At 42.9% G+C, this 24482-nt stretch overlaps 1 protein-coding gene across 9 annotated transcripts in view; it reads right to left on the reverse strand.

The window, feature by feature from the left end:
• The window catches only part of SVIL (supervillin), a 239617-nt gene that overhangs the window by 97481 nt on the left and 117654 nt on the right, over nt 1–24482 (reverse strand). For all 9 annotated transcript variants that reach the window (XM_073581705.1, XM_073581710.1, XM_073581709.1 and 6 more), the window contains 5 exons: nt 21051–21114; nt 16635–16711; nt 11494–11551; nt 11278–11405; nt 10336–10957 (listed from right to left, as the gene is read on the reverse strand). In XM_073581705.1, coding sequence (XP_073437806.1) covers nt 10336–10957; nt 11278–11405; nt 11494–11551; nt 16635–16711; nt 21051–21114 — 949 coding nt within the window. The remainder of the gene's footprint in view (nt 1–10335; nt 10958–11277; nt 11406–11493; nt 11552–16634; nt 16712–21050; nt 21115–24482) is intronic.

The following is a 24482-nucleotide window of genomic DNA, read 5'->3' on the forward strand; positions in this document are numbered from 1 at the left end:
GCATGCTACATACATACTACATGCATGCTACATACATACTACATGCATGCTACATACATACTACATGCATGCTACATGCATGCTACATGCATGCTACATGCATGCTACATACATACTACATGCTACATACATACCACATATATACTACATGCATGCTACATGCTACATACATACTACATACATGCTACATACATACTACATGCTACATACATACCACATATACTACATGCATGCTACATACATGCTACATACATATATACTACATACATACTACATGCATGCTACATACATACTACATGCATGCTACATACATACTACATGCTACATAAATACCACATATATACTACATACATGCTACATACATACATGCTACATGCTACATACATACATGCTACATACATACCACATACATACTTCATACATACTACATACATCATACATACTACATACATACTACATGCTACATACATACCACATATATACTACATACATACTACATGCATGCTACATGCTACATACATACCACATATATACTACATACATACTACATGCATGCTACATACAATACATATAACAGAGTAACATACTTACCAATACTTGTCACATTGTTCCCCGAAGCCATTGTCTTTTACGGAATAAATATTTAATAAGGAATAAATTCTTGGACTTAGAGTGCGCTGCCAGACAGATTCAATATCCACACAAGGTTAAAAAAGTTAACCCTTTAATCCCTACGCGTTTCGAAGCATAACGCTTCTTCTTCAGGGGTTGATACATCCCACGCAGCAATGGCATAAAGTGAGACTAGGGACTTTTTTTTTTTTTAAGTGGCGGAGGAATACAGTGCGGAAGGATACCTACCTTCCGTCATTGGATTCCTGCAGCCCGTAGAGAACGGCAGCATCAGCTGATGCTGCAGTTCTCTACCCAAGATCGTCGTGGGACACACTCGTGGACTGCTTCGGATCATGGGTGAGTATTTTTGTGGTTTGTTATGTTAATATTTATTCCGGAAAAGACAATGGCTTCGGGGAACAATGTGACAAGTATTGGTAAGTATGTTACTCTATGTTATATGTACTGTATGTCTATGTATGTATTGTATGTAGCATGCATGTAGTATGTATGTAGTATATATGTGGTATGTATGTAGCATGTAGTATGTATGTTGCATGCATGTAGTATGTATGTAGTATATATGTGGTATGTATGTAGCATGTAGTATGTATGTAGTATGCATGTAGCATGCATGTAGTATGTATGTAGTATGTATGTGGTATGTATGTAGCATGTAGCATGCATGTAGTATATATGTGGTATGTATGTAGCATGTAGTATGTATGTAGCATGCATGTAGTATGTATGTAGTATATATGTATGTAGCATGTATGTAGCATGCATGTAGTATGTATGTGGTATGTATGTAGCATGTAGTATGTATGTAGCATGCATGTAGCATGCATGTAGTATGTATGTAGTATGTATGTAGTATGTATGTGGTATGTATGTGGCATGTAGCATGCATGTAGTATGTATGTAGTATATATGTGGTATATATGTAGCATGTAGTATGTATGTAGCATGCATGTAGTATGTATGTAGTATGTATGTGGTATGTATGTAGCATGTAGTATGTATGTAGCATGCATGTAGCATGCATGTAGCATGTATGTAGTATGTATGTGGTATGTATGTGGCATGTAGCATGCATGTAGTATGTATGTAGTATATATGTGGTATATATGTAGCATGTAGTATGTATGTAGCATGCATGTAGTATGTATGTAGTATATATGTATGTAGCATGTATGTAGCATGCATGTGGCATGTATGTAGCATGCATGTGGCATGCATGTGGCATGTATGTGGCATGTATGTGGCATGTATGTGGCATGTATGTGGCATGTATGTGGCATGTATGTGGCATGTATGTGGCATGTATGTGGCATGTATGTGGCATGTATGTGGCATGTATGTGGCATGTATGTGGCATGTATGTGGCATGTAGTATATATGTGGTATGTATGTAGCATGTAGTATGTATGTAGTATGTATGTAGTATGTATGTAGTATGTATGTAGTATGTATGTAGTATGTATGTAGTATGTATGTGGTATGTATGTGGTATGTAGCATGCATGTAGTATATATGTGGTATGTATGTAGCATGTAGTATGTATGTAGCATGCATGTAGTATGTATGTAGTATATATGTATGTAGCATGTAGCATGTATGTAGCATGCATGTAGTATGTATGTGGTATGTATGTAGCATGTAGTATGTATGTAGCATGCATGTAGTATATATGTGTTATGTATGTAGCATGTAGTATGTATGTAGCATGCATGTAGTATGTATGTAGTATGTATGTGGTATGTATGTGGTATGTATGTGGTATGTAGCATGCATGTAGTATGTATGTAGTATATATGTGGTATATATGTAGCATGTAGTATGTATGTAGCATGCATGTAGTATGTATGTAGTATATATGTATGTAGCATGTATGTAGCATGCATGTAGTATATATGTGGTATGTATGTAGCATGTATGTAGTATGTATGTGGTATGTATGTGGTATGTATGTGGCATGTAGTATGTATGTATGTAGCATGTATGTAGCATGCATGTAGTATGTATGTAGTATGTATGTAGTATGTATGTAGTATGTATGTAGTATGTATGTGGCATGCATGTAGTATGTATGTAGTATGTATGTAGTATGTATGTGGTATGTATGTAGCATGCATGTAGTATGTAGCATGCAGTATGTATGTAGCATGCATGTAGTATATATGTAGTATATATGTGGCATGCATGTAGCATATATATATATATATACATATACACACACATATATATACACAGTGCCTACAAGTAGTATTCAACCCCCTGCAGATTTAGCAGGTTTGATAAGATGCAAATAAGTTAGAGCCTTCAAACTTCACACAAGAGCAGGATTTATTAACAGATGCATAAATCTTACAAACCAAAAAGTTATGTTGCTCAGTTAAATTTTAATAAATTTTAAACATACAAGTGTGGGTCAATTATTATTCAACCCCTAGGTTTAATATTTTGTGGAATAACCCTTGTTTGCAATTACAGCTAATAATCGTCTTTTATAAGACCTGATCAGGCCGGCACAGGTCTCTGGGGTTATCTTGGCCCACTCCTCCATGCAGATCTTCTCCAAGTTATCTAGGTTCTTTGGGTGTCTCATGTGGACTTTAATCTTGAGCTCCTTCCACAAGTTTTCAATTGGGTTAAGGTCAGGAGACTGACTAGGCCACTCCAACACCTTGATTTTTTGCCTCTTGAACCAGGCCTTGGTTTTCTTGGCTGTGTGCTTTGGGTCGTTGTCTTGTTGGAAGATGAAATGACGACCCATCTTAAGATCCTTGATGGAGGAGCGGAGGTTCTTGGCCAAAATCTCCAGGTAGGCCGTGCTATCCACCTTCCCATGGATGCGGACCAGATGGCCAGGCCCCTTGGCTGAGAAACAGCCCCACAGCATGATGCTGCCACCACCATGCTTGACTGTAGGGATGGTATTCTTGGGGTCGTATGCAGTGCCATCCAGTCTCCAAACGTCACGTGTGTGGTTGGCACCAAAGATCTCGATCTTGGTCTCATCAGACCAGAGAACCTTGAACCAGTCTGTCTCAGAGTCCTCCAAGTGATCATGAGCAAACTGTAGACGAGCCTTGACATGACGCTTTGAAAGTAAAGGTACCTTACGGGCTCGTCTGGAACGGAGACCATTGCGGTGGAGTACGTTACTTATGGTATTGACTGAAACCAATGTCCCCCACTGCCATAAGATCTTCCCGGAGCTCCTTCCTTGTTGTCCTTGGGTTAGCCTTGACTCTTCGGACAAGCCTGGCCTCAGCACAGGAGGAAACTTTAAAAGGCTGTCCAGGCCGTGGAAGGCTAACAGTAGTTCCATAAGCCTTCCACTTCCGGATGATGCTCCCAACAGTGGAGACAGGTAGGCCCAACTCCTTGGAAAGGGTTTTGTACCCCTTGCCAGCCTTGTGACCCTCCACGATCTTGTCTCTGATGGCCTTGGAATGCTCCTTTGTCTTTCCCATGTTGACCATGTATGAGTGCTGTTCACAAGTTTGGGGAGGGTCTTAAATAGTCAGAAAATGCTGGAAAAAGAGATAATTAATCCAAACATGTGAAGCTCATTGTTCTTTGTGCCTGAAATACTTCTTAATACTTTAGGGGAACCAAACAGAATTCTGGTGGTTTGAGGGGTTGAATAATAAATGACCCTCTGAATAAACTTTTCACAATTTAAAAAAAAATTAAACAAAGAAATAACATTCTTTTTTGTTGCAGTGCATTTCACACTTCCAGGCTGATCTACAGTCCAAATCTCACAATGCCAAGTTAATTCTGAATGTGTAAACCTGCAGGGGGTTGAATACTACTTGTAGGCACTGTATATATATATATATATATATATATATATATATATATATATATATATATATATATATATATATATATATATATTTTTATAACATTTAACACATTAGCCGGATGATGGGACTACTACTGTCCCATCATTGGCTAATGTGTCAATCACTGTCATGGTAGCAGGCATCGCCAGATGGGACTTGTAGTCCCATCGGACGATGCTTGCACAGACCCCCGGACATCAGCACAGCCCCCCGGCAGGCCGGTACAGACCCCCACAGGGTGCACAGACCACCGGCAGGCCGGCACAGCCCCCCGGCAGGCCGGTACAGACCCCGGGCAGTCCACACAGCCCCCCGGCGGGCCGGCAGAGACCCCCGGAAGGCCCGAAATGACGGCGCATCATGATGCGCACACACCGCGCATCATGGTGACGTAATTTCGACTGTCAATCAGATTTGAACTACCGATTCAGATGCCGAATTCCGATATTGAAAAAATATCGGAAGTCAGTATCGGAATTCCGATACAGCAAGTATCGGCCGATACCCGATACTTGCGGTATCGGAATGCTCAACACTAATAGCAAGTCATGAGCAGGTGTCAGTTCCTGCATCATGACGTGATATACACGTCATGACTAAGCTGTCAGTGACAGCTCCATGTCGGCAGTGGTCACTGACAGCTGACCGTCACGACTAGAGATGCAGGGACCCATGCGATCGATCAGCCAATCTGAACTAACCAATCACAGCATGTGATCGCCAGGAAGTACTGAAACATCAGCACTTCCCTGCAAGATCACTGCAGGAGCTCAACGCAGCTGACAGACAAGCTCCTGTGGTAACGGTCATGGCTGATGATCACTCCAGATGCTGAAATCAATTGTGACATTTGTAAGATTGTGAAAGGGAGGAGGATCCCTCTCTCACCCCCCCTAATGAAATGACAAAGAGCCAATCGTAGTCATGGCACCCAAATGTCAAACAATGACCTCCTGATGTGCCAGGTATGGTGGTCTGTTGGACCCAGCCATAGGCCGGGTCTAGTACGCTATCTGCCTGTGTAAAAAAAATAAACAATTCTTGACCTGCTGTTGATTAGTTCATTCTGCCTCCCAAAGATCACAGAAAAGGGGAATTAAAAACATAGCGATATCACTAAAGCGTCACCGATTTTGTGACGCAGCAGCAATATCGCTAGCGATATCGCTATGCGTGATACTTACCTCCGACCGGCTCTCCCGCTGTCTGTCGCTGATCGCGCAGCTCCATTTCTCGTCGGGCGCCTCCTGCTGGCGCCGACGAGCGACGCGTGGACGTCAGGATCGCCGCATCTGAAAGGTAAGTAACGACCGCTGCTGCAATGCTACATCGCTGTGAGATCTGCCTGTGTGGCAGCTCACTAGCGACCATTTAGCGATGCCCCAGCGATCCTGACCGGGCCGTATCGTTGTCGGGATCGCTGGTGCATCGCTAAATATAAAAGGGGTCTTAAAGCTCAGCACATATTTATCCTGCACTGAACGTTTACACCGGGGTTTCTGTGTAAATCTGTGAAACATGCGATTTAGACGGAACCCCCGGAAGAAGATTCCCTATAATGAGGCAGACTGAGTCACTCTGGATGCCATCATATTACACTGAACCACAAGTTTACTGATAGATCCTCAATAGTGATGAGCGAGCGTGCTCTGATAAGGTGTTATCCGCCATGCTCGTGTACTAACAGTGTTTTCAGTGTGCTCAAATAATACGTTTGACTCACTGCAGCTGCATGTCTCATGACTGTTAAGCAGCCACAACACATGCACGGATTACCTGTTTGGCAGCCGTAACACATGCAGGGACTGTAACAGCCGAGGGTACTAGACCATATTATTCGAACACGCCAGTCATTCTGTTAGTATAAGAGCATGGTTGGATGACACTTTATCCCAGCATGTTCGCTCATCAAAGTATCAGAGGCTATAAAAAGGTGCACAATTTTAATGACAATTACGGTACATACGGTAATTTTTTTTTTTTTTTTTTAAAGCAAAAAAAACCACTAACAAGTCTCCTCCACTGTGCACACAATGTATTATCTGCATTTTTATATAGGGCTGCAAATAAATTAATGGTTTCTTAATTCAAAGTTATCTCTGAAAAAGAAAATTAATAATTTTGAGGCTCTGCCAGATTTGTGCTAAAATTATTCTACCTCGGGAAGATAAATACAGTACTATTTGATTAATACAATCCTAGAAGAAAAAAAAACTAATAGGCAAATCCATCCTTAACACTAAAAAGTATGCATCTTCTCGCATTATGAAGGAAGCGCCACATTCAATATCAAACGTCATTTTGGCAGCAAAGTAAACAGCACGCTATCATTTGCAGATTAATCAAATTGTAAGATAAACAAAGTCAAAGGTTTATGGCATAAAATATCAGGGAAATATTAGATCTGGAAAGGCTTTCATGAATGCAGAAGCAAAGCCTCCAAAAGAATGGAACTATTTCCAGGAACACACCATCTGTACAGAAAAAATTTTCAAAGTATAATGTTTCTGTTTGTCTTCACTCTCACCCTTATAGTCCTTGACTTCCTACCAACCACCCTAATCTTTACACCTAGTAATGAACTGGTCATATCTTCCGCCATCCTCCCCATCCATCTCACCTCTTCCTCATATCTGTTCCACAACATACAATCCTTTGTCTCCAAACACAGACAGCGACCTCATGTCCTCTCTGACCTACTAACACTCTTTCTCTGCTCCTCCTCACTAACTGTAATATCTCTCCAAATTCTGGCCCTCCTCACCACATCTTCAGTCAATTCTACCGCCCATCCACAATCTATCACGAATTTCCACAATCTCCCTAACCTTATACCGATTCACCCAGCCCCAGCTTCCCCACTCACTCTAATAGGAACTCTAGGGAACGTTTGCCCTGTCTGCAACAAACTTTCATACATCCATGATTGTTTCATCACTAACAAGATCTCCTTCTTCTGCATTACCGAAACCTGGGTCTTCTGACGCATATTCTCCAGCTGCATTTTCTTATGGTGGCTTCCAGCTTTCTTACACACCAACGCCGCAGCAGAAAGCATGGTGGAAGAGTTGGTTTTCTCTTGTCAGATACCTGCTCCTTCACCCAAATTCCACTGCCACCTTCAGTTTTTCTTCCTATTGAGATGCACTCTGAGCATTGACTCCCCCATCCGACTGGCTGCATTAACCGTTCCCTGGGCCAGCCACCACTTTTTTCAACCACTTCACCACCTGGCTACTACATTTCCTTTCTGATGACATCCCCACTATCATCATGAGTGACTTCAACATCATCATTGACACGTCCCACTCCGATGTCTTTAAGCTTTTATCTTCACTTTCTCCTTAAGCCTCACTAAATGGTCCTACGCAGCCACTCAGAAAAGACGGCCGCACACCTTACCCCATCTTCATCCGGCCCAGCTTCCCAATCTAACCTATCCCTCTGACTACAACCTACTCAAATTCTCTTCTCTCCCCTCTCCAGATGCACAATTCACACTTCATAAACTTGCACACCCTTGCAGAAAGCTCAAACACCTTGATTTAAATGAACTTTGAGTCTTTCTCCCTTTTGCAGACACATCGCAGATGCTGCTTTATACAACACTACAATAGCTACAGCTCTCTAATCGCTTGCCCCACCTCACGCATACCTAACTTCGCTCTATCAACAGGCAACTCTGGCATACCAGCCTGACTAAAGAACGGACATGGGCTTCCAGGGTTGCTGAGTGGAGATGGCAAAGTTCCAACTCCAACGAGCACTTCATCGCATTTAAACAATCTCTCAGTACTTTCAAGTCCTCACTCACTGCAACAAAACAAACCTACTTCTCATCTCTCATATCCTCCCTGTCTCAACCCTAAACAGCTATTCAATACTTTCAATTCTCACCTCCATTCCTCCGGCACAACCTCCCTCTGCTCTCATCTCAGATAATTGATATCAGAGAAAGCTTTAGCCTACATTCCCCACAGCTCCTCTTCCTAACTACTCAGCCCTCAGCCTCCAAAACAAGCTTCACAGTCATTACAGACGATCAACTTTTTGCTCTACTCTCAAGTTCACAGGTGGTGAGATGTGATCTGGACCCGAACTCGTCCCACCTCCTCCCAAGCCTCACCACAATCTTCAGCCCAACCCTAACACATCTCTTCAACTTATCCCTAACAACTGGTGTCTTCCCCCTTTGCTCCAAACATGCCTCAATCGTGCTCATCCTCAAGAAAAAAAAAAAAACCTCTCTTGACCCATCCTCTGTGCTTAGTTAATGCCCCATATCACTTGTCCCCTATGCATAAAAACTAATGGAACACGTTCATCTTGAACTGTCCTCTCACTTCTCCTCCTGCTCCAGTCTTTGACTGTTTACTATCTGGCTTCCAACTGCATCATTCCACTCAAACTACCCTGACTAAAGTCACCAATGACCTAGTACTAACGGCAAAATCCAAGCGACCCTACTCTGTCCTCCTCTTTCTGGACCAGTCCTCTGCCTCCAACACAGTGGACCATTCCTCTGCCTCCAACACAGTGGACCATTCCCTCTTACTACAGATTCTCTCAGCTCTTGGCCTGGCCCCATCTTGGATCTATTCATACCTAACGGACTGGACATTCAGCGTCTCCCACTCACACACCACCTCCTCATCTTGCCTCCATCGGTTGGTGTCCCCAAGGTTCAGTACTAGGGCCCCTACTCTTCTCCATTTACTCCTTCTGCCTGGGGCAGCTCTTAGAGTCGCCCAGCTTTCAGAATCATCTCTATCCTGATGACACACAGACTTGCCTCTCTGGCCCAACATCACCTCCTGATTTGCTAGATTTTTAAACATGGATAAAAACACAATTCATCATCCCCCCAATAGACCTATCCAAAGTCAATGGCTGCTCACTCTCCCCAGTTCCGCAAACTCGCTGCCGCCGGGCAATCCTAAACTCTGATCTCTCCTTCAAACCACATATCCAAGCCCCTTCCACTTTCTGCCGACTCAAAAGCAAAAATATTTAAATATTTCCCGGATCCATAGATTCCTTAAATCAAAAAAAAAATTTGTTCTCAAAAATGCCCCCCCTCGGCTTATACACAAGTCATTGTGCAGAAAGCAGGCGGTGGAGGGGGGCGGCAGCGGCTGTGACATCATACTTACCCTCTTCGTGACATTGCTGAACGTCCCTGCATCTCATCCTGCAGCTCATCCTGTGTTGAGCGGTCACGTTGTACCGCTCATTAAGGTAATGAATATGCACGCGTCTCCACTCTCATAGGCATGGAGCGCATATTCATTACTTTAATGAGCGGTACCACGTGACCGCTCACAGGAAGAGCTGCAGGAAGCTAGGACAACTGAGACGCAGGGACGTGCAGCGACGGTGTGAGGAGATAGGCGAGTATGACGAAGGAGGACGGGGGAGCACAGCCATACATAGAAGGATGGGACTGGGGGGAGCTGAGCAATGTATAGAAGGATGGGACGGGGGGAGCCGAGCCATACATAGAAGGATGGGGGAGCCACACAGAGCAGGACAGGGATGAGAGGACAATGCATACCCGACTTATACTCGCGTCAGTAAGCTTACCCAGTTTTCCGTGGCAAAATTAGGTGCCTCTGCTTATACTCGGGTTGGCTTATATTCGAGTATATACAGTATATAATTTGTCATATTCTGCCATTGGAAGCCAACAGTTAAGAAAATGCAGTGTGGGCTGGATACTGATAATATGATGGAGGGTGACTCTAGGCTGCTTGTTTGGGGCCAAATTGCCAATTTACAAGACCTCCAACACATGTCACTACTAAATGGTGCTAAAAAAAATTATATGTTTTGGAAGATCATTAAACACTAGATTTTTGCTTACCCTTGCCTGATAACTGTCTGTTGCTGATCTGCAGATAAGTCCACTGGGGAAGAGGGACGCTTTGGAGAGGTCTGAGATGCACGACGAGGGACTTTGGGTGACTGTGGGGCTTCTCCTAAAATATTTCCAAGGCCATATGAACAAACAGGGGTAGGACCATCAACCTGTGAGACGCCATGGAACTGGTTATTTTCCAGGTTTTGTAGAGCATCGCGGATGGGCATGTTTTCATTCACGTCATGATGTTTCACATCTGGGAGACGAGTCTTCCTGCTCTCTGATCGATACAAGTAGTCGGAAACATTGTCCTTGGAATCGTCATCTTCAAAAATTCCTGACCTCTTCTCGGATGTCTCACTGTCTTTCCTGTTTCGGGTATACCTGGACTGAAAATCTGACTCTCCCTCAGAGTCGAAGGGTAGGCCATATTTTTCAGCTAGCTGGCGCCTACGTTCGGCTTTGTATCGAGCTATCCGGTCGGCTTTAGATTCCTGTTCTTGTGTGTCCATGTTTCCTGGTACGTTTGTAATCTCGGCCTGAAGATCTGCAGGTTTTGGATGGTATCTTAACTTTGAATGTGTTTCTACTGAGGACTCTGAAGTGGCATCTTCGTTTGTGTGTCCTGGATGAAGAAAAAGAAAAAAAAATTATTGATCTATTAGGATCAGAACTAGATTATAGTGCACAAATTGATCAATTTCCTTTGGGCACCCACCATGCACAAGTTAGTCTGCAGCTTGGTCACTCGGATTATGTTGAGGAGAGCCCCAACTGTACTCCGAAAGTGTGTGAGATCATATACTATGCGTATGAGAAATAAGACAACATGGCCTTTACCTAATATTTTGACCGGTAATTAGAGCCAACATTAATCCAGCCCTAAAAATAACAGATGAAGTAACAGAAACACCTGGAACGCTCCACACTGAGTTCACCTCCTACCTATAAGATGGGTATATGCATCAGTTGCTCGCGTATATCTTGGGGTGTCTTCCTCTAGTAGTCTGTTCTGCAACATTGGCGGTGCTTCATTTTCAATGCCTTCCAAACGTCTCGCAATTCTTTCTTTTCTGAAAAAAAAAAGAAAGAAAATTAGGGTTTCTATGAACGTGCTAACAAGTCTACTGCAAAAATCGTGTTCAAGTGCAAGGCACGTACCGCTTCATCTCTGCAGTTACCCTCCTGTTGGGCTCAAATAACTTTCTTAACTCCGAAACTAAAGAAAAGGATGAAGTACAGGAAAGTCATCAGAGTCCACAAAATATTACATCTTCAAACCTCATAGTAAGAATTGAGATAAAATTTCACTAGTTCTGGATGCATTGACAATATACTACTAAAGATCCAAAAGGCATCAATATATATATAACTATTCATTTAAAAATTCTATTGAAAAGTGTTGTCCGATAGGTGGCATGCTTTTTTTTTTTATTTCATTTCTCCAAGCTCCGTAACTCCTGGCCTACAATGCTAATATCCAATGGGGTCAGTGTTCACAGGACTATCAAAGTAATCAAAACTAATCTATTGCAAAAGTTCTGCATTAACTACCACTGGAAAAAAGTTCTTGCAACACCAGTTTTAGTGTTGACAAAGACAATAGAGGCTTGAATGCTGCAGCTCCATCATTGCTTGGGTTTTTCCTTTACATAGGTGATATATACATGATCGATGGGGGTCAAATCACTTGGACCCTCAATCTTGAGAGCACAAGTCCGAAAGTCCTTCTGTGTGAAAGGAGAGGAGGTGACCATTCCTGATCACTTCAATGGGACTGAAACGATTTTTAATGGGAAAAAAAAAAAAAAAAAAAAAAAAAAAAACACCTTAAAAAGGTATATCACACACTGGAAATTTTTCTGCAGAAATTTCTGCGACAGTTTGATTAATCTGAATGAGGTTGTTTCAGACAATGGCAGTTACAGGACATTCTGCCACAAAATCTGCAACATGTGACAGTGTGCCCATATAGATTTTTTTTTTTTTTTTACATAGATAGAATTTTAAAAAATATATACAAAAAATGTTAATGTTCAACAAGGCCATCTTTGGGGATTTAAAAAAAATAACCTAAAGACGAAATTTTACAAGTTTGATGTTAAATTGTCCACATTATGGAATAGTGAACTGAATAAAGCCCCTTATTTATTTCTCCTCTCCAGTAGGAAGATAAAAGCTTGTAAAGTTTAGGGTGTCATTTGTGTAGATTACCTTTCCCACTTCGAAAACATACTCCTAAGGCTGGTTTCACATTTGCGTTTTTTAGCGCTGGAAAAAAACGCTAACCTGCGCATGCGTTTTTTCCCCTATCTTTAACATGGGTGCGCATACTTGCGCGCTTGTAAGCGCATGTATGCGATTTTCATGCGCTGCGTTTTTTTGGGGTGTGCGATTGGATTTTCCAGACGCATCATGTTGCATTTTTTGGCCCTGCAAAAAAGCGCATGCGCACATATGCGCACGTTTTGCGCTAAAAAGGGCCATTATAGCCTATGGATGCGCATATGTGCGCACTGGCATGCTCATGTAAGCGTTTTTTTGCATATGCGTTTTTTTTTTTTAACCATGGAATTTAGGGGTTTGAGTTAGAGTTAGGGTTAGTTAAGGGGGTTTAGGGTTAGGGTCAGGGTCAGGGTTAGGGTTGGGTTTTGGGTCAGGGTTAGGGTTTAGTATGGTTTGGTTAAGGGTTAGGGTCAGGGTTAGGGTCAGGATTAGGGTTAAGTATGGTTTTGTTAAGGGTTAGGGTCAGGGTTAGGGTTAGGGTCAGGGTTAGGGTTAGGGTCAGGGTTAGGGTTAGGGTCAGGGTTAGGGTTAAGTATGGTTTTGTTAAGGATTAGGGTCAGGGTTAGGGTCAGGATTAGGGTTAAGTATGGTTTTGTTAAGGGTTAGGGTCAGGGTTAGGGTTAGGGTTAGGGTCAGGGTTAGGGTCAGGGTTAGGGTCAGGGTTAGGGTTAAGTATGGTTTTGTTAAGGATTAGGGTCAGGGTTAGGGTCAGGATTAGGGTTAAGTATGGTTTTGTTAAGGATTAGGGTCAGGGTTAGGGTTAGGGTTAGGGTCAGGGTTAGGGTTAGGGTCAGGGTTAGGGTTAGGGTCAGGGTCAGGGTTAGGGTTAAGTATGGTTTTGTTAAGGGTTAGGGTCAGGGTTAGGGTTAGGGTCAGGGTTAGGGTTAGGGTCAGGGTTAGGGTTAGGGTCAGGGTTAGGGTTAGGGTTAGGGTTAGTTAGGGTTTAGGGTTTGGGTTAGGGTTAAGTATGATTTGGTTAAGGGTTAGGGTCAGGGTTAGGGTTAGGGTCAGGGTTAGGGTTAGGGTCAGGGTTAGGGTTAGTAAAGTCATGGTTTGGGTAGTGTGAGGGGCCACCTAAAAATGTTGGAAAAAAACGCAAACGCGGTAAAAACGCGCTAAAAACGCATACAAACGCATAAAAACGCTGCGTTTTTTTCATGCATGCTCATAAAAATGCTTGAAAAAAACGCAGCAGTTGTATGCTTATGTATGCGTTTTTTCAATGCGTTTTTTTGCGGGAAAAACGCGCTGCAAAAAAAAGCAAGTGTGAAACTAGCCTAAGAAACTTAGACTGTGAGCCCCAGTGAGGTCAGTGATTTTGTCTGTACAAGTGCTGTGGAATTAGTGGCACTATACACTGCATTTTAAATTATTATGCAAATTGGATTTAAGAGTCATAAAGATGTAATTTTTTGTTTTTCAAATAAACTCATAGATGGTATTGTGTATCAGGGCTCTTTGGATCACTGAAATCAATCTCAAATTCCTGTGATAATTAGTTTACCAGGTGAGCCCAATTAAAGGAAAACTACTTAAGAATGATGTTCCACATTATTAAGCAGGGCACAGGTTTCAAGGAATTTAGGAAAGAAAAAGGATCTCTCTGCTGCTGAAAAGCATCAAATAGTGCAATGCCTTGGTCAAGAGATGAAAACATTAGATGTTTCCCAAAAATTTAAACGTGACCATCGTACTGTTAAGAGATTTGTGGTTGATTCTGAGCACAGACATGTTTGTGCTGATAAAGGCAGAATGAGGAAGGTTTCTGCCAGGCAAGTTCATCAGATTAAGAGAGCAGCTGCTAAAAAGCCATTACAAACCAGCAAACAGACTTCAGCAAGGAGGAGGAGGAGTCATGTTTTGGGCCGGAATCATGGGGAAACAGCTGGTAGGGCTCTTTAAGGTTCCTGAAGGTGTGAAAATGACCTCTACAAAGTACTGTATATAGAGTTTCTGACTGACAGCTGTGTTCCATGGTATAAAAAGCAGAAATGTGCCTTCAGGAGCAAAAACCTCTTCATGCATGACAATGCACCATCTCATGCTGCAAAGAATACCTCTGAGTCATTGGCTGCTATGGGCATAAAAGGAGATAAACTCATGGTGTGGCCACCATCTTCCCCTGACCTCAACCCTGTAGAGAACCTTTGGAGTATCATCAAGCAAAAGATCTATGAGGGAGACAGTTCACATCAAAACAGCAGCTCTGGGAGGCTATTCCGACTTCATGCAAAGAAATCCAAGCAGAAACTCTCCAAAAACTCCCAAGTTCAATGGATGCAAGAATTGTGAAGGTGATATCAAAGAAGGGTTCCAATGATAGCATGTAACTTGGCCTGTTAGGATGTTTTGGAGTTAAATATCTTTTTTGTTCAGTGAATGTGACCTCCTAATGCTGCAAATTCCACAAATGAACATTTTCAGTTCTTTAAAACAGATCAAATGTTTAGAAATTCTACTGTGCCTAATAATTTTGAACAGTGCACTTTGAGTTTTTATTCATTTTGGAGATTATACTGTTATCATTGGGAGGTTTCTTCAATAAAATTTGATGTATAGTCTAACGGGTGATGACTTTTATTAGAATGACTGTCATTTGTACTGACTATTTAGGAAAATCATAGAAAAATATAATTTGCATAATAATTTGGAACACAGTGTATAAGTAAATATAAATAAATTTGTAACACGTTCAAATGGGCGTATACAGTTTGTTTTTTCTGGGGGTGTGCACCAATTCCCCTGCATGGCGCTGACTAATCATAAGCAGGCAGCAACACAGGGGGAAAAAAAAAAAAAAGAAAAGGAAACGCTCCCACAATAGCTAAGAGCAGGTTTCTCAGTGAGACATGTAATGAAAGACAGTTTTCTCTCCGGACTAATCTCACTGCAGAGTTGTGTGTGATTACAAAGTGCAGCACAGTGGCTCAGTGGTTAGCAATGCTGCTTCGCATCGCTGGGGTTCAAATCCCACCAAGGACAACATCTGCCAGGAGTTTGTATGTTCTCCCCGTGTTTGTGTGAGTTTCCTTTGGGTACTCTGGTTTCCTTCCAAACTCCAAATACACACTGATAGGGAATTTAGATTGTGAGCCCCAATGGGGACAGTGATGATGCCTGTAAAGTGCTGTGTAATGGTGCTATAAAAGTGAGCAAAAAAGTGCTGGGAACAAAACAGACACGTGTTATTATACACACCATTCACATTACAGCAGTGTCGTGGGAAATACAGGACTCTTCTCACACTCAAAGAGAGATCTTGCTCTTTGCACCAACCCTGCGCTGCCGCATCGCTTACTAGGCTGTGACCGAAGCAAGATCTCACACCTTGATTGCGAGAGGAGCCATGGAGAGTTGCGGCATCCCACACGGTATGCCGTGCTCATCTAAAACCTGCAAGCTACAATCAAAAGTGAAGATTTTTCAGGAGATATGGGAGCGTTCTGTGAACTTTTGTCGTCAAAAATTATATTTAGAGAAGTCAGTTTGGGGCTAGCCTTTTTAGTTAATCCAAGTATAACAGGACAAACATTAACCTGCAACTGCACCTTTCTAAAAATGTGTGTAGAAATATAAATTTAATGATATGATTCACAAGATCTCCCCGGATTGTGATGTCAGACGGTCACCTGAGAACAAGAATGTGGACTTTTATAATAAAGATTCCAGAACTGGAATAAGAACAGACTTCCAGGTTTCCATATCTCAGAGTTTCCATGACGTGTGATGGATGACCTATTAATCTGCTACCACCACAAGAGGCTGTAACACTACTAATACTTACTGTTGAGGGAGCACGCGCCTGTGCTGAGTGTCGTCGAAAAATAGTCCCCGCGGCTACATGTCTCGCACGCCAAAGACACTTAGCACACGAGCATGCTTGGATAACACCTCATCTGAGCACGCTCGCTCCTCACTACTAATGACCACAGAGGATAAAGACCAATTTTACAATCTCTAATCAGGGACATCTCTGTATTCAGCCAGAAAACACCATGAAAGTTACAAATTCCTACCTTTAGGAAGGACAGCGAGGATGTGCACATCAATATCCTTTGAGCAGTTTCCTAGGTCTCCAAAGTTTGTTGGGAAGCTAAATCCGAAAAATAAAAAGAATGTCATCTCGGATCAATGACTTATGTTTCTAAAGTTTTGGGGGTACAATCATAGTTAAACAATATGGCTGCCAATACTACACCAGCTGGGTGACCACCATGTATCAATATGGTGGTACTTTTACCCAACACTAAATTACATCCCATGCTTTCATATTACTGGTAGCCCCCCAAATCTTACCCCCCCCCCCCTTAAAAAAAAACAAAAAAAAAAAACAGACAAGTTGCATTCTACTGAACAGATTCCTAGTCATTTAATTTTCTTGGCATGCAGGGAGATGAAATTAAAAGGGATGTTTCAAAACCACTTCCAGTACAAGAAGGTGAGCAGCCTCTGGTGAGGCAACGTCTACCGATGCCTGCAGGAACGGGTGCTGGACACCAGCCGATCACGCACGTTATGTCACCGACCCTGTACTCCTCCCAATGTGGAAGGAAGAGGTGCAAGAATAACCCGATAATGCAGCCATTGACACCAAGCTACCGCCAGATTTCTGTATTGTACTCCTGCCACTAATTCACTGCTTTTCTATGCCGGTGATTTAAAAATTGGGATGTCACCTCTTTCTAGGGGAGAATATTGTTCTTCTTGTGGCACCTGACAAAGTTGATACCATTCATGCCGTGGACAGGACAAACCCTTATGGTGTAAAGTTGCAATACGTTCAAGTTGCTCGTCTTGTAATTAATATGCCACCTCCTTATGGGTGTAGGTTTGACCTCTGGGACCCTTAAGACAAAGAATATAGGGTAAAAAAAGCAGCACTGTGGCCCCTTTACTGCATTTCCTCGCATGGCGGTGCTTTCAGTCACACACCTGTGCCGGCATGTGGAATAGGTCACATTGACTTAAAAGGGCCATGATGCACAGAATGTTTGCCCCATCACCGCATAGTAAACACTTTGAAGGGAATGCAGCCCCAAATCAGCACTGCGACTCTTTCCCCTTAAGATTTTCATACACAATGGAGTAAGGTTTGCCGAATTCGCTGATATCGGAGGGCTTGGTCGACACGTTAATGTGTATAGGGGTCTCCGAACTCACCCCCCGAAAGAGAATGTTGGAGAAGACGAGGATCCAGAATGTCCAGATTTTGGACACGTGATAAGTCGTGGCCAGACTAGTGTGGCAATGGCTCTTAGTGCGCCTGTGTATGGAGGAGCAGGGAGAGATGGCTGTCGGACGGACGGACAGGCTGACATCTATCCATCTATTATGTATGGGGCCCCTTAAAGGTAGAATCAAGAGGACAGTGTCCTAAAGGTCAGACCCTCATCATTCATAAGCCTCATAATATGTAATCACTTAAAGTATTATAACTGAGCTGTCCATGGGTCTAAACCAGTGGTTCCCAAACTCCAGTCCTCCACAAACTCCACTCCAGGTCATGTTTTCAGGACTTCCTTAGTATTTCACAGGTGATGGAAGTATCATCAAGGCATCAGGAATGCTCTCACATGTGTAACACTATGGAAATCCTGAAAACATGACCTGACCTCGAGTCCGCGAGGACTCGAGTTTGGGAACCACTGGTCTAAACAAACATTTAAACTTTTTTTTTATCACTTTGGAGAAAAATATCTTTTCACCCCAAGACTCATTAAATATCACAAACCGCATATTTAACTTTTTTTTGCCTTCCTTCCATCCTATTAGCCAAACGTTACAAAGTATAAAAAAAAAAAAAAAAAACCAGGCTCATTTTTAATCTTTTAACAAAGAAATTCATTTTGAAAGGTATTTGACACAAGATTAACTTCCCGATACTGAAACCCACCAGAGAGATGCACGGGGTCACGGCAGTAATGGAACTGTTAAATGAAAATAAACCGGGCACGTATCCTGTGGAAATATTACATCACGGCTGACCGTGTTTATTACTAATGGGGTGGAAAGCTTTAATATATTCTCCAGGTCACACTGCATCCAAAAAAAGGTCATCAAACCATATATAAAATGTAATCGGGGAGCAACAAAATGCCTGGAAAGCCCTGCCTGAACTTGTCGCCAATTCTAATAAACCGTAGCAGACTACCATGTATAAAGAAAAGAGCGGAGGGCGCCGGGTGAATAACTGCAGCTTGGATCCGCTGATATAATACCTTCATTATTAGAAGTGATGCGGTCTCAGGCTTTAAGGAATTCAAAAGGGAAGAAAACTCCAGGATCCCCCCTGTGTAATGAAAAGGGAAATCTCCGAGCCGCCTGGAACAATGTAAGCTCCGAAATGTGCCCAGATAAGAGATTCCAGGCTGATGTGGGGTGCAGGAATGTGTGTTGGAAGGGGATAAAACCCAATGTCCTTTTTGCTCAGAGAAGGAAATGGTTTTGGCTTAACCTCTCCGTGCTCTTGGGATGCCGTGACCACACACATGGACCGCTTTTCACTTGGCTTAGTCATCAAACAAAGGGTGTGTGCTCAAAAGTGGCAAACAAAAACAAAAAGATAAGTTAGAGATTTTTTAGAATATTCACATTATAAAAAGGGTTATCCAGGATTAGTAAAAAAAAAAAACAAAAACAAAAAAAAGACAAAATGTTATCCATTGGCTAAATTAATTGAATAAACAGACAATGCCCATAAGTACGGTTTCCTAGATATCCCCCTATAAGGCCACATTCACACATTAAGTATTTTACATCAGTATTTGTAAGGCTAGTTTCACATTTGCGTGTCAGGGCGCAGCGACGGCCTGCGCACGGCCGCCGCTAAGCCCCGCCCCCTGACGCGCCTCCTCCGGTAGCTCCGTCCCCTATCACTGGGGACGCAGGCCGTGCACAGTATGCGTTTGGCTGCGCATGCGTCCTTTTGACGGTGCGCCGACCAGCGCCAAACGCAACCTGTTACAATTTGGTTGCACTCGGCGCACCGTCAAAAGGACGCATGTGCCGCCAAACGCACACTGCGCACGGCCTGCGTCCCCAGTGATAAACAAAGGGGACGCAGAACGCATGCAGAGTCATGCGCCAGTAGGCGGAGCTACCGGAGGAGGCGCGGCAGGGCTTAGCGGCGGCCGTGCGCAGGCCGTCGCTGCGCCCGGACACGCAAATGTGAAACTAGCCTAAGCCAAAAACCAGGAGTGGAGCAATCAGAAGAAAAGTATAATGAAAACATGTCACCACTTTTTTTTTCCAGAAGTTAAAAAAAAAAAAATGCAGAACATGTTAATGTGGACTCAAGGCTACCAAAACATTTATGAACTTTATTCACATTGTGTCTGCATGTAATACACTAAGTACAGAATAGAGAGGAGTCCAAAAATCCAACTGTACTGAAAAGCAATAGTCGACTGCAATTTGCAGCATAAAATTACTGTATATAACACAAGGTACACCACCTTGTGTTAGCCAAGTGTTCAGAGTCACCGCGGCTGCATGTCCCATGGTTGTTCGACAGCCACAACACATGCAGGGATGGTCTAACAAACAGGCGATCCATGCATGTGTTGCGGCTATCAAACAGCCGCCGAGACATGCTGCCATGGAGACTCGAACATATTTTTCGAGCACGCTGATGACACACTTAGCATTTTAGCATGCTCGGGCAACAATTTATCCAAGCACATTCACTCATCACTAAATTCTGAATCTTGTTCTCCTACTGCAAACATGACAGAGGGGGGAGGCCCCTGCTGCAGCCAGTTCTCTTATGGCCACAAATAGAACAGTGAAAAGGAGGAGATGGATAGAAATGATTTGAGGCTGTATGGCCGGCTTCACATTTGCGGATGTCAGAGCTGCAGAGGGCTGAGTAGTTCCTCCGTGAAACTCCGCCCGCTGCCGCACCTCTTTCAGCTCCACCTACGTGGGCATGCGTCCTGCATACCTATCTATCTTTAACATTGGGTACGCAGGCCGTGCAGTTGCTGCATCGTCAAAACGACGCATGTGGAGGCATCCGCACACATCCGCACGGCCTGCGTACCCAACGATAAAGATAGGTACGCAGGCCGCATGCAGATGTAGGTGGAGCTGAACGGAGGAGGTGCGGCAGTGGGCGGAGCTTCACAGAGGAACTATGCAGCCCTCCGCAGCTCTGCCGAACGCTAGTGTGAAACTAGCTTTAGACAGCCTTAACATATGGGGATTGCGCAACAAGCAGGCTATTCCCACATGGGTTGAGGCCGTCTAACAGCCGCAAATCATGCAGTCGCAGAGACTCTAACATAATATACGAGCACGTCCAGATGCTCGGATAAGCCGTTATGAGATAAAAGTGGATGATCCCAGTTATAGTTAATAGATTCTGTAGCAGTGAGAATTGCTGTAGAGGTTTTCTATACAGTCACACTGTACATGTATAATTTTTATTGTACCTTGAGGTTTTCCTTAATTGAAGTCTTGAATTTCGATGACTGATCGGACCTTCTCTAATGAAACCTTAGGAAAGAAGAAAAAAAAAGATCAGGTAGGAATTACCGTACATTTCGTTTTTTATGCAGGCAACATTAAAAATACCATAAATACAAGTTGCTGTTGTATCTGCTTTCTCAAATTACCAGGGTCCTCCATGTCAAGAGCAGAAGTTCAAAGAGTTGACTTTTGCCCAAAATTGGCAATGGATCAAAGAAACGCAACATGTAAAACCCTTGTTAGGCTGCAATTCACACTGACCGGTATGGTGCATTCATCTTGTGACATATTGCAAAATAATGTCTTTTTTTTTTTTTTAAGCTGGACATCTTGCAGCACATCTTTAGATATGCTAAACCAAGAGGAAAGGCAAGCGGAGATATATATATATATATATATATATATATATATATATATATATATATATATATATATATATATATATATATATATATATATATATATATATAGAGAGAGATATATAGAGAGATATATATAGAGATATATATAGAGATATATATAGAGATATATATAGAGATATATATAGAGATATATATAGAGATATATATATACACACAGTGCCTACAAGTAGTATTCAACCCCCTGCAGATTTAGCAGGTTTGATAAGATGCAAATAAGTTAGAGCCTTCAAACTTCACACAAGAGCAGGATTTATTAACAGATGCATAAATCTTACAAACCAAAGTGTTATGTTGCTCAGTTAAATTTTAATACATTTTAAACATAAAAGTGTGGGTCAATTATTATTCAACCCCTAGGTTTAATATTTTGTGGAATAACCCTTGTTTGCAATTACAGCTAATAATCGTCTTTTATAAGACCTGATCAGGCCGGCACAGGTCTCTGGAGTTATCTTGGCCCACTCCTCCATGCAGATCTTCTCCAAGTTATCTAGGTTCTTTGGGTGTCTCATGTGGACTTTAATCTTGAGCTCCTTCCACAAGTTTTCAATTGGGTTAAGGTCAGGAGACTGACTTGGCCACTCAAACACCTTGATTTTTTGCCTCTTGAACCAGGCCTTGGTTTTGTTGGCTGTGTGCTTTGGGTCATTGTCTTGTTGGAAGATGAAATGACGACCCATCTTAAGATCCTTGATGGAGGAGCGGAGGTTCTTGGCCAAAATCTCCAGGAAGGCCGTGCTATCCATCTTCCCATGGATGCGGACCAAATGGCCAGGCCCCTTGGCTGAGAAACAGCCCCACAGCATGATGCTGCCACCACCATGCTTGACTGTAGGGATGGTGTTCTTGGGGTCGTATGCAGTGCCATCCAGTCTCCAAACGTCACGTGTGTGGTTGGCACCAAAGATCTCGATCTTGGTCTCATCAGACCAGAGAACCTTGAACCAGTCTGTCTCAGAGTCCTCCAAGTGATCATGAGCAAACTGTAGACGAGCCTTGACATGACGCTTTGAAAGTAAAGGTACCTTACGGGCTCGTCTGGAACGGAGACCATTGCGGTGGAGTACGTTACTTATGGTATTGACTGAAACCAATGTCCCCACTGCCATGAGATCTTCCCGGAGCTCCTTCCTTGTTGTCCTTGGGTTAGCCTTGACTCTTCGGACAAGCCTGGCCTCGGCACGGGAGGAAACTTTCAAAGGCTGTCCAGGCCGTGGAAGGCTAACAGTAGTTCCATAAGCCTTCCACTTCCGGATGATGCTCCCAACAGTGGAGACAGGTAGGCCCAACTCCTTGGAAAGGGTTTTGTACCCCTTGCCAGCCTTGTGACCCTCCACGATCTTGTCTCTGATGGCCTTGGAATGCTCCTTTGTTTTTCCCATGTAGACCATGTATGAGTGCTGTTCACAAGTTTGGGGAGGGTCTTAAATAGTCAGAAAAGGCTGGAAAAAGAGATAATTAATCCAAACATGTGAAGCTCATTGTTCTTTGTGCCTGAAATACTTCTTAATACTTTAGGGGAACCAAACAGAATTCTGGTGGTTTGAGGGGTTGAATAATAAATGACCCTCTGAATAAACTTTTCACAATTTAAAAAAAAATTAAACAAAGAAATAACATTCTTTTTTGCTGCAGTGCATTTCACACTTCCAGGCTGATCTACAGTCCAAATGTCACAATGCCAAGTTAATTCCAAATGTGTAAACCTGCTAAATCTGCAGGGGGTTGAATACTACTTGTAGGCACTGTATATATATATATATATATACACACACACACACACACATATACACATATATATATATACATATACACACACACACACACACACACACACACACACACATCATAATAATAATCTTTATTTATATAGCGCCAACATATTCCGCAGCGCTTTACAGTTTAGCGGTTTCAAAACACAAGTCATAAGTAACAACGTTAACAATGTAATAATTAAAGCAAAATAAGCCGACCCTGCTCCTGAGAGCTTACAATCTACAATGAGGTGGGGGAGATACAGAGTACAGGAGTGTATTTAAAATTATGTATTTACAATGAAGGTCCAGTCATCTTGAGGGAGTGAGGGATGGATGGAGATAGTGAATGGGCTACACACTCTCACTTACACATAGAATGACTTTGATTAGTGAACGTGATAGGCTGCTCTGAACAAATGTGTTTTTTGGGGGAGCGCCTAAAACTATGCAAATTGTGGATAGTCAATTTCTTGGAGTAGAGCATTCCAGAGGATTGGCGCAGTGCGGGAGAAGTCTTGGGAGTCGGAGGTACGGATTAGTGCAGAGATTAGTCGAAAGTCATTTGCAGAGCGCAGCGATCGGCTAGGCCGATGGACAGAAATGAGGGAGGAGATGTAGGGGGGTGCTGCACTGTGGAGAGCTTTGTGGGTGAGAACAAGTACTTTGAATTGGATCCTATAATGAATGGGCAGCCAATATAAGGACTGGCGAAGAGCAGACTTGTCCGAGTACCGATTAGCCAGGTAGATGACCCTGGCTGCTGCATTAAGTATGGACTGGAGAGGGGATAGTCGAGTAACGGGGAGGCGAATTAATAGAGCATTGCAGTAATCCAGGCGGGAGTGGATCAATGCTACAGTGAGGGTTTTTGTTGTTTCCATGGTGAGAAAAGGGCAGATTCTAGAGATGTTCTTTAGATGTAAGCGGCAAGAGATTGTATATGGGATGTGAAGGAGAGATTGGTGTCAAACATAACACCCAGACAGCACGCCTGCTGCCGAGGTGTTATTGTGGTGGCACCCACGGAGGGGAATGTCAGATTTAGGGAGGTTAGTAGACGGCGGGAGCAGAAGTAGTTCAGTTTTGGAGAGGTTGAATTTCAGATAGAGAGCGGACATGATGTTGGAGACTGCGGACAGACAGTCACTGGCGTTCTGTAGTACAGCGGGGGTAAGGTCGGGGAATGATGTATATAGTTGTGTGTCATCAGCATAAA

The sequence above is a fragment of the Dendrobates tinctorius genome, unplaced genomic scaffold (genome assembly GCF_039654945.1).
Source record: "Dendrobates tinctorius isolate UK_male_01 unplaced genomic scaffold, ASM3965494v1 ptg000070l, whole genome shotgun sequence".
Classification (NCBI taxonomy): domain Eukaryota; kingdom Metazoa; phylum Chordata; class Amphibia; order Anura; family Dendrobatidae; genus Dendrobates; species Dendrobates tinctorius.